Source organism: Hyla sarda, chromosome 11 (genome assembly GCF_029499605.1).
Source record: "Hyla sarda isolate aHylSar1 chromosome 11, aHylSar1.hap1, whole genome shotgun sequence".
NCBI lineage: Eukaryota > Metazoa > Chordata > Amphibia > Anura > Hylidae > Hyla > Hyla sarda.
In genome coordinates, this window is record NC_079199.1 from 25,212,045 (window position 1) to 25,223,494 (window position 11,450).

The 11,450-nt window shown below is 44.1% G+C and overlaps 1 protein-coding gene across 2 annotated transcripts in view; it reads left to right on the forward strand.

Annotated features, from left to right (window-relative positions):
• Positions 1 to 11,450, forward strand: part of LTK (leukocyte receptor tyrosine kinase) — a 214,678-nt gene that overhangs the window by 198,169 nt on the left and 5,059 nt on the right. For both annotated transcript variants that reach the window (XM_056545591.1, XM_056545590.1), the window contains exons 22-25: positions 2,544 to 2,608; positions 4,014 to 4,143; positions 5,475 to 5,572; positions 7,270 to 7,362. In XM_056545591.1, the coding sequence (XP_056401566.1) occupies positions 2,544 to 2,608; positions 4,014 to 4,143; positions 5,475 to 5,572; positions 7,270 to 7,362 (386 nt within the window). The remainder of the gene's footprint in view (positions 1 to 2,543; positions 2,609 to 4,013; positions 4,144 to 5,474; positions 5,573 to 7,269; positions 7,363 to 11,450) is intronic.

The following is an 11,450-nucleotide window of genomic DNA, read 5'->3' on the forward strand; positions in this document are numbered from 1 at the left end:
TTTTTTTAACCAACCAGGGTGCCTCCAGCTGTTGCAAAACTACAACTCCCAGCTTGCTCGGACAGCCCAACCAGGGTGCCTCCAGCTGTTGCAAAACTACAACTCCCAGCTTGCTCGGACAGCCCAACCAGGGTGCCTCCAGCTGTTGCAAAACTACAACTCACAGCTTGCTCGGACAGCCCAACCAGGGTGCCTCCAGCTGTTGCAAAACTACAACTCCCAGCATGCCCGGACAGCCGAAGGCTGTCCGGGCATGCTGGGAGTTGTAGTTTTGCAACAGCTGGAGGCACTCTGGTTGGGAAACACCTCCCTGCTGAATAGCTGGTGCATAGAGATATGTTGCATGTGTCTTTATAAGGTTTTTTACTGTATTTATTTAGAGAAGGAAAATGGTTTATAGGACAATTGGGGGGACGGGACAATCTTACTTGTGAATTGTGAGACAAACAACTGCTTTACATTGTAAAAAAGCTAAAATTGGAGAATATATTTACCTTGTATGCATTTTATAACTTTCCAAGAATTTTAGTTTGTTTTTTCTCCTTAAGGCGTTACTGTCATTAAAATTAACCTTCGACATGTCACACTGCTGCCACCTATGTCTGTGTCAGGAACTGTCCAGAGCAGGAGAGGTTTGCTATGGGGATTTTCTTCTGCTTTGGACAGTTCCTGACACGGACAGAGGTGTCAGCAGAGAGCGCTGTGGTCAGACTGGAAAGAACAACACAACTTCCTCTCGAGCATACAGCAGCTGATAAGTACTGGAAGGATTATTAAATAGAAGTAATTTACAAATCTGTATAACTTTCTGGCATCAGTTGATAGGAAAAAAATTCCCTTTAGAGTACCCCTTTAAGTTTTTTTTTACATATCTGTGCAATATTTCTAAATAAAATTTTAATGACAGTAACTCTTTAAAGGGGTATTCCACTGCCCCAGGATTTGGAACATTTTGTTTCGAACGCTGGGTACGTGTTGCGGGGGTCGTGATGTCACGCCACACCCCCTCAATGCAAGTCTATGGGAGGCTGTCACACCTACTTTGCTCAACAAACATGGGGGGGAATTTATCAACAGGTTTAGAGCCTTTTGGCGCAAAATTTGTGCTACTTTTTGCTAAAAAGGATTTTGACTAAAATGGCTTTAGTACAGGCTCTTGGGGGGAGATTTATCAAAACCTGTGCAGAGGAAGAGTGGTGCAGTTGCCCATAGCAACCAATCAGATCGTTTCTTTCATTTTCCACAGGCCTCTAAAGAGGCCTGTGGAAAATGAAAGAAGCAATCTGATTGGTTGCTATGGGCAACTGCACCACTCTTCCTCTGCACAGGTTTTGATAAATCTCCCCCTTGGTTTTTCACTTTGCAGTAGTTGCTGAATTATGAAGTGCGACTCTTCTTTAAAAAGTCGCAAAAAGCCCTCATTTTGTCACAAATCTACACCAGCCCAGACCTGGCTTACAAAACTGGCTGCGGACAGCATTTTAAAATAGTTGCTATTTTTTTGCGCAATAGAAAAGTTGCAGAAAAGTTGCAGAGGAGGAACCATACAAAGTGGCGTTTTGGAGTTAACATATATATATATATATATATATATATATATATATATATATATATATTAATATTGCTGAAGAAAATACACTTGCACTCACCGATCTTGGGATTCTTAGTATTCCGGATTATCCGTTATGCTGGGAGACGTGTAGATGAGGGCGCTCAGAGGCTAAAAGCCGTTTTTGCGCACCAGACCACAGGTATTGGAGGTTATACTCACGTGTCCCCGCCGCTCCGGACCATCACCGCTGCCCTGGATGTTGCCCTCCATCGCTGTCGCCGCATCCAGTGGTGTTCCCGACGCTCCAGGAAGGTCTCTGCTGCCTGGGAATGTCGTTCTCCGTCGCCGTCATCACGTCACTACGCACGCCGCTCCTATTGGATGACTGGAAGGCATGCGCGTCGACGTGATGACGACGATGGAGAACGCCGACGATGCAGGGGATCCCGAGGAGTACGCTACGGAGCCCCGAGGACAGGTAAGTGATCGTCAGCGGACCACACGGGGCACCGTAAACGGCTATCCGGTGGCAGCTGAAGCAGTCTGTGCTGCAGGATAGCCGTTTATGCAATGGACCCGACATACAAAAGCATAGTATGTTGATGCTGCCTCTGAGAGGCCATTGTATGTTGAAATGATCGTATGTTGGGGCCATCGTAGGTCGGGGGGGTCACTGTGTATATATATGTATATATATATATATATATATATATAATATAAATTTACTACATAATATGTGATATTATAATAAATATGTCACACGTAAGCAAAACCAAAGCAAAAATATATGACTTCAAAGCACGCTTTCTAAAGACACACAATAATAAATGTCCCTTGTGGACTTTGGCGCAGACGGCACAAATAGCATGTTCACCTGGCAATAGTCCCATAAGAAATGCGGCGAATCCATGGTCTACATTGGACATTTGCAGATGTTTACAGGTGGACATGTTTTAGTTAATGCCTCTTGTTACCTTTTTCTTTTTTCTAGACTCTACCAGAAATCTGCTCGGAGCAGGATGAAATGGACTTTCTTATGGAGGCCCTTATAATCAGGTAACAACATGTCTGCTAACCCAAAGTGATATTGAATTATGGATGTCGCAGTCTTCCTGGTGGACAGGATGTGTGATTTGCTTTATTTGGTTATCCTGCTTTTCTTAGAGAGAAAGCAATTTACGTAATCAGCCGTAACATGACAGAAAGAGCTTTAATAGGGCTGAGATGGGGCAGATACTGTGGTCCCTTAAAGGGGTTATCCAGGAAAAAACTTTTTCTTATATATCAACTGGCTCCAGAAAGTTAAACAGATTTGTAAATTACTTCTATTAAAAAATCTTAATCCTTTCAGTACTTATGAGCTTCTGAAGTTAAGGTTCTTCTTTTCTGTCTAAGTGCTCTCTGATGACATGTGTCTCGGGAACCGCCCAGTTTAGAAGCAAATCCCCATAGCAAACCTCTTCTAAACTGGACGGTTCCCGAGACACGTGTCATCAGAGAGCACTTAGACAGAAAAGAACAACCTTAACTTCAGAAGCTCATAAGTGCTGAAATTATTAAGATTTTTTAATAGAAGTCATTTACAAATCTGTTTAACTTTCTGGAGCCAGTTGATATATAAAAAAAAGTTTTTTTCTGGAATACCCCTTTAAGTTACAATATTAATCGGTTCCAGGATGACCATTGTATGGTGAAACCATTGTATGTTGAGACCAGAACTCTATGGAAACATGGTAATTGGTTCTAAAGCCTCAAAATGTCATCCAAAAATAGGAAAAAGTGAGGATTAAAGAAAAATAAGCAGAAAAATAAATCCTTACACATAAAAGCTGGGAGCTGTAATCACTGTCTATGTAGAGGACAGGAGCTTCTTCAGGATCCTGTACAGAACACAGTGTCCTAAAAAAGTAATGGAGCCGCCCTCACCTGGTGTCCAAAGGAGCAGCTAACCCTGGTACAGGTAAAGAGTACAGAACATGTAATACCTCTCTGTACTGTAGAGGGCGCTACCAGACACCAGTCAGTGCATACACTTCAGTAATACAGGGGTTTTACCAGTGAATGTCCATTCTGATTGGTCATTTCTTCCGGCCATTGACACGTTTCACAGATTTGGACTGTCCGTAGCATTGTATGTTGAGTTTGGTTTCAAGTTACAAAGGTCCAGAAAAGACCATTGTATGTAGAAACTATTGTATTCTGAGGCCATTGTAAGTTGAAGGATCACTGTATTAGGCAATATGTTACCTACACTGAGATTACAGCTCATTGTGCGGCAAAGGACTGTATTAGATCAAGCAGCAAATCTGTGCCGATACAAATCCAGCACTAATTTAGACTGGATATTGAGCGCCATCTAGTGTTTAAAATATGCATTCCTCAGCTGATAGTAGAAATTATAGTTTGAATGCAGTTTTTTTATTCTAAAACAATGTTTTCTTTTGTTTTTTCTTTTACACAGTAAATTCAGTCACCAGAATATCGTGCGCTGTATTGGAGTAAGTCTGCAGACCCTGCCCCGCTTCATCCTGCTGGAGCTAATGTCTGGTGGGGACATGAAAACTTTTCTCCGGCAAAACCGGCCACTGGTGGTGAGATTACTCCGACAATGTCTTTTGTCCATTCAGGGATATTGGGGGAGATTTATCAAAACCTGTGTAGAGGAAAAGTGGTGCAGTTGCCCATAGCAACCAATCAGATCGCTTCTTTCACTTTTCTGATTGTTGCTATTGGCAATTGCACCACTCTTCCTCTACTCAGGTTTTGATAAATCTTCCCCATAGCCTTTTGAGCAGAGTCGTCGCCTTGCTAGAAATGTTGTGAATATGACTGCTTATGTCATGTCCATATCCATGAAGTATGGACATGGATAACTAGGGTAGAAAATTATTACCTATGAAGAAATGGCTTCCATATTGGCAGCGATCAGGATGAAGCAGAATCTGTTCGCAATCTATGACAACAGCGGGAAGAATGTATTTACTTAGAGTACCTGTCACTTTAAAAAGCTTTCGACATGTTGTAGAGACAGGTGAAAAGTTTTGATCGGTTGGGGTGGTATAAAAGCGTGCAGCTAAGCACTTCTCCTCCCCCTCTCTTGTGCGCGACACCAAGACAGTCCCATAGACTTACATTGGGAGCTGGTATGGGTCATGTGACACAGAGCTGGGAAAGAAATCACTGGCTTATTCTAGCAATCAGTCGGGATCTGACCCCGATTAATTAAAACTTTTGATAGATCTCTATGACAGTGTTTGCCAACCAGGGGGCCTCCAGCTGTTGCAAAACTACAACTCCCAGCATGCCCGGACAGCTGTTGGCTGTCCAGGCATGCTGAGAGTTGTAGTATTGAACAGCTGGAGGCACCCAGTTGGGAAACACTGCTCTATGATGTAAAAAGTGTCTTTTTTTTTTTAAGTGATTAGTGCCCATTTAAAGGCGTTTTCCATTCTCAGTATAGGCCATCAATCGCAGATCAGTGGGGTGGTGACACCCAGCACCCCTTCCAATCAGATGTTTGGCGCCTGCACTAAACAGTGAAAAAGGCCATAAGCAGTTTTTCTATGTTTACTATGTAGTGTGGTAATGCATTACTGCAGCCCAGTTTCCATTGAAGTGAAGGGAAGCTAAGCTGCAGTACCAGGCCTGACCACTATGCAGTGAACAGAGCAAACTGCTCTGTCCCTTTCCAGTGTGTAGTGCATGCGCCGACCAGCCGATCATAGAGGCAGCCAGATCAGCGATTGATGGCCTGTATGGAGGATAGACCATTAATCATAAATATATTTTTAGCCATCATTTTCATAATCTTAGGAAAACCAAAGCATGTTTTTAAAAAAATGTTGCGATTTTTGCCATGATAATAATTTGCTCGCTGTCAACTTTTAAATTGTTTGTGATTTCATCCATTTTTGTCTCTTAGAACCAACTAACATCTTTAACAATGACAGACCTGCTGAATATGGCCAGAGATATTGCCTGTGGATGCAAATACCTAGAGGACAACCATTTCATTCACAGGTAGGGAGTGCACAGAACTAGAGGGTATTATCATTTGTTCCTTAAAAGGGAACTCCGCTTTTTTTAAATCTACTGGTGCCAGAATGTTAAACAGATTTGTGAACTGCTCCTATTTAAAAATCTTAATCCTTCCAGTACTTATAGGCTTCTTATAGGCTTCTTTTCTTTTTGAATTTCCTTTCTGTCTGACCACAGTGCTCTCTGCTGACACCTCTGTCCATTTTAGGAACTGTTCAGAGTAGCAGCAAATCCCCATAGCAAACTATCCTGCTCTAGACAGTTCCTGACATGGATAGAGGTTTTAGCAGAGAGCACTGTGGTCAGACTAGAATGAACTACACAACTTCCTCTGGAGCATACAGCAGCTGATAAGTCCTGGAAGTATTAAGATTTTTAAATAGAAGTAATTTACAAATCTGTTCAACTTTCTGGCATCAGTTAATGTAAAAAAAAAATGTTTTCAAGCTGGGAACCCCTTTAAAGGGGTTAAATGTTTTCAAATCAAGTCATACATATTTGTAAATCTCTTCTATTCAAGAATATTAAGCCTTCCAGTACTTATCAGCTGCTGTATGCTCCAGAGGAAGTTGTGTAGTTCTTTTCAGTCTGACCACAGTGCTCTCAGGAACTGTCCGGAGCAGCAGAGGTTTGCTATGGGGATTTGCTCCTACTCTGGACAGTTCCTGACATGCACAAAGGTGGCAGTAAAGAGCACAGTGGTTAGACTGGAAAGAACTACACAACTTTCTCTGGAGCATACAGCAGCTGATAAAAACTGGAAGGGTTAAACATTTTTCAGAGAAATTATTTATAACTTTTGGCCACTAATTGATTTAAAATAAAAATTTTCCCTCTGGAATACTCCATTAATAGTGTATATGACATTAGGAAAAAAATTTCACATCGCCTAAGGACATGGGAAATGTTTTATCTGGTCGGGAGGGTTCAGACACAGAAGGATCGGTACAACAAACAAGGAGAGAAGTGCGCTCTGCGTCTATGTGAGCAGGAGCCCCATAAACATGCATTATTAGTCTGTCTTGGTCACATGACACAGAGCGTAGAGTGCTTAGTGTGCACTTCTCTCGGCATGTGCTACTGATCAGTCGGGGTCTGTAACCTGAGGGGAGAATATTCCACTAAATGTGTTGTTTTAAAGAGGTACTCCACTGGCCAGCGTTCATAACATTCACTTCTGGACGCTGTGCTTGTGCTTCGGGGGGAGGGTTGGTCGGCCACCCCCCTCGTGAAGTCACGCCCCGCCTCCTCAATGCAAGTCTATGGGAGGGGGCGTGGCGGCAGCCACGCCCCCTCCCATAGACTTGCATTGAGGAGGTGGGGCGTGACTTCACGAGGGGGTGTGGCCGACCCCCCCGCAGCACAAGTGCAGCGTTCGGAACTAAATGTTCCTAACGCTGACCAGTGGAGTACCCCTTTAAGACAATGAGAAGCCTTGGAGTATCTGGAAGGTTAAAATGGACTTTTGAGTGAAGGTATCAGCGCTGCTTTCAGCATATTGTTTGTGGTGGTACATACAACACAGTGATGATTGAGACCCCTACATTTTGGGGAGACCTTAGTAGATTGTCCCTTTTGCCCATAGGAGGCTATTAACATATATTGTTCGAAATGTAAGGAATATGCAAGAACCAAGTACAAGAGATTTGTTTATCCACATAAGAACATTTTCCCACCAGGGATATTGCCGCCAGAAATTGTCTTCTGACCTTCTCCGGCACTGGACGTGTGGCCAAAATAGGTGACTTTGGAATGGCTCGAGACATTTACCGGTAAGTTCTTCATTGTATATAACTAATTCACAATCCCACTACTGAAAGCTATAGATCTCCAATCCATGTGTCTCCTCCTGTGTCTAATGCTGGGTCAGATAAAGGAGAATAAGACAGAGGAGTTATCAACACTGATCAGCCATCAGCCTACTATTGTGTAGGACACCTTTTCTAGGCAGAAAAGGTGCCTATCTCCCCTAGTGGTGCGTATCATATGCTGAGGGAAAAAGCTGCTCAGCCCAGAAGGTACAGGATAGGGGCAACCCATCCTGTTCAAATGCAATGCAGGATGGAAGAAAAGACAACCCTTTAGTAGCCAGGCACTGCTATGGAATCTCCAGATCACGGATAATGTTTAAATCCAGGTAGGACTTGCTTATTGAAACATATAAATAAAATAACAAAAACAATTATACGTTTCAGGGCTTAATCCCCCTTCCTCAGGTTATCATCCAAAGAAATACATGACAATCTGAGGAAGGGGGTTCAAGCCACCGAAATGTGTTATTATTTTTGTTTTATTTTATTTATATCCGTGATCTGAAAATTCCATTATTTGATCAAGCAGCGCCGGTCTACTAAAGAGTCATCTTTTCTTCCATCCTTTGGTATATGGCATCAAGATGTTAGTAGAAAATTCTGTAAGTCCTCTATGTGTGCGGTGAAAATTGGGACACCCTTACCTAATAATCAGAGTCATTCTCTTTTTTTCCCTTCCCCATCTAGCACAGGACATCATGGAACCTGCAACATAAACATATTAGTATTAGGCTTTGCACTATTCCAGCATTATCCTCCCCTTTTCCCTACAAATGACTCCAGCCTCCTCCAAACACAATGGGAGAGATTTATCAAAACCTGTGCAGAGAAGTTGCCCAGTTGCCCATAGCAACCAATCATATCGCTTCTTTCATTTTGCAGAGGCCTTGTTAAAAATGAAAGAAGCGATCTGATTGGTTGCTATGGGCAACTGGGCAACTTTTCCTTTGCACAGGTTTTGATAAATCTCCCCCAATGCCACCAGCCTTCCCACAACGCACAACATTGGGGGAGATTTCTCAAAACCTGTGCAAAGGAAAAGTTGTCCAGTTGCCCATAGCAACCAATCAGCTCGCTTCTTTCACTTTTAACAAGGCCTCTGCAAAATGAAATAAGAAATCTGATTGGTTGCTATGAGCAACTGGGCAACTTTTCCTTTGTACAGGTTTTTGATAAATCTCCCCCAATGTTTCCAGCCTCACTCAAATACCTCCAGCTCCCCCCTCCCCCCCCCCCCCCCCCCCCCAGGTGACAGAGGGCATACTGGGGTGACAGAGCGATGTAGAGGGGTGACAGAGGGGTGTACGGGGTAAACATGAGGTGTACAGGAGTTTAGAGGGGTGACAGAAGGGTGTAGAGGGGTGACATAGGGGTGTACGGGATAACAGAGGGGTGTAGAGGGGTGACAGAGAGGTGTAGAGGAGTGAACTACCTGAAGCTGAGTAGGCCTCTGTCAGTGCTGCCCCTGCTCCGTCCCTCCATCCACACCATTCTGCTGAGGGACCAGGGAGGATCCAGAGTCCAGAGCTGTTCCACTGGAGAGGGAGGATACATGGGGATTGGAGCCGCAGAATCACCCGTCCCGGCCCTGCACACAGACTTCCCTCCCGCCTGTGACTCACAGGTGCGCAGGCCTGGGCAGAAAAATCAAAAAATGTTATCGCCATCCATATTTCCCACCAGAGTGTCCTGGCACCCTGGTTAGGAATCAATGCCTCAGTGTAATGTGTGCTGGACCCCCCTTGCGCCCCCTTGCAACAGCGCACCTGAGGTGATCGCCTCACTCGCCTCATCAGACCTACAGTCCTGATTACAGAACATACAAGTGCAAAAAATACAAACTTCATAAAACACTAAAGTCTGTGATAAAAGTGCTATCAAAAAAGAGGTAGTATTATGTGTGACAAGGTCATCAAGGGTGGATTTAAAAGGGGGGCAGTTTAAGTTGTAGAAATTTCTGCAACAGTCCGTTCCATAAACCTGAGTGAGGGGAACTCTGAGATTAATGTTTTGCCACCAGTTGGTTTAAATTTTTTTTATCCAGATTTGTAATTTTCTTCTACTTAAAAATCTTAAAACTTCCAGTACTTGGAGCTGGAATAACCGCGGCTGCTGGCACCAGACTTGCCCTCCAGTGGGTCCTCAAAAAAAGGATCTAAAAATGTAATTAAAAAATCTCTTTAATCTCTTTAATCTCTTCAATTGTGACGCCATTTGATCTCCCGACCCTGCACCCACAAGCAGACGCTCTGCGGCAGTGATTCTGATCGACGCCTGTAATCTGCATGTGACTTGTAGATTTTTTAAAAATATTTGATATAATTTATACAAATAATTGCCATACAACCCACTGACTGTTGACTGGGAGTGTCACTTGTCACTTAGGATGACCGAGTTAACCAATTAATGACTGCAGATGGGTTGCTGGTCGAGACATGACTGCTAGATGATACCGGGAGCTCAGGCCTCTCACTGTGACTCCTACTGCCACTCGCCCCTAGTCTGCTAGGACCTCTGCATGATGAATTTAGGCCTCTGCCACTCCTCTGTGCACGTCCTGGCACTTCTCTCCATGACATACTTAGTGTGTATATGAGGGGAGTACAATGCGCTCTACTATGCTTAAAACAGTATTTGTGTACAACACCAGCTGGTGTGTACTTTTGCCTGGCATTTCACAGTATTTAGGCCCTTGAGACTTTAACAGGAACTAAATAGTACACCACTTAGATGTACAAATGTGGTATGCACTTATGAGGGGAGAAAAATGCGCCTAACCTTGTTCCTGCCTTCCCAGGATTCCTTGTCCCATGCCCTCACATGTGGATCCACCATTTAAGGTGCCCTGGAGCATGGACCGCACTAAATGGAGTTTAATGAAGCGATTCGCACAATAGAATCGCGGCGATATTTGCATTTGTTGTGAATCAAATTTTTCCTGAAACTTGTAACAGATTTGGATTCATCAGATTCAATTCGCTCATCTCTAAATATTACTATAAAGGGTAGGTAATTGGGCTGCAACAATGTTTAGGTAGGCGATCCATGTCAAATTAAAGGGGTACTCTGCCCATAAACATCTTATCCCCTATCCACAGGATAGGGGATAAGATGTCTGATCGCAGGGGTCCCACTGCTGGGGACCCCCGCGATCTCCCTGCTGCACCCGCCGTTCGTTTAGAGGGTCGGGTGCAGGGCCGGATGCTTGTGAAGTCATGGCCGCGCCCCGCTCATGATGTCAAGGCCAAGCCCCCTCGATGCAAGTCTATGGGAGGGGGCGTGACAATGATTGTCACGCCCCCTCCCATAGACTTGCATTAAGGGGGCATGGCTGTGACGTCACAAGCCTCCGCCCCTCATCACCAGTTATTGGGCACGGAGCAAAATTTGCTCTGTGCACCGGATGTCTTGGGTGCCCAGCGGCAGGACCCCCATGATAAGACATCTTATCCCCAACCTTTGGATAGGGTCTAGGAACAGAGTACCCCTTTAAGATCCATATAAATGGCAGGACCCAAAGTTTCCTGGCAAAACATTGCCAGTAACACCACACTGCATCCGCCCACATGCACTACTTCCCTAGTGCATCCTTGTGCCATCTCTTCCCTAATGCTGCCCAAATGCGTGGAAACCACCTTTCTCTGTGGTTTAGCTCTGATGCTCACATGCCTGTTGTCGCTGCTTTTCCCATTGGACAGGGGTCAGCATGGGCACTAGGACCAGTCTACAGTTGTGCAGCCCTGTATGCACCAAGGTGCAATGCATTGTGTTTTGAAACCTTTCTACCATAGCTAGCAATAACATTTAAAGCAGTATGTGCTATGGTACTTAACCAGATGCTCTAGCTTTAGCTCCTCAAGGGCACCGGTGAGCCTTCAGCTCCTTATGATGCTTATGTAGGTAACTGGTTGTCTTTCCTAGAATTGCTCTCAGTAGATACTACCACTGCATACTGAGAACACTCAATGAGACCTATAGTTTTAAAGATGTTTTAACCTAAAAAGAGCTGGTTAAAGGGGAAAAGTGGAAAACTATTTTTTTTTTTTATT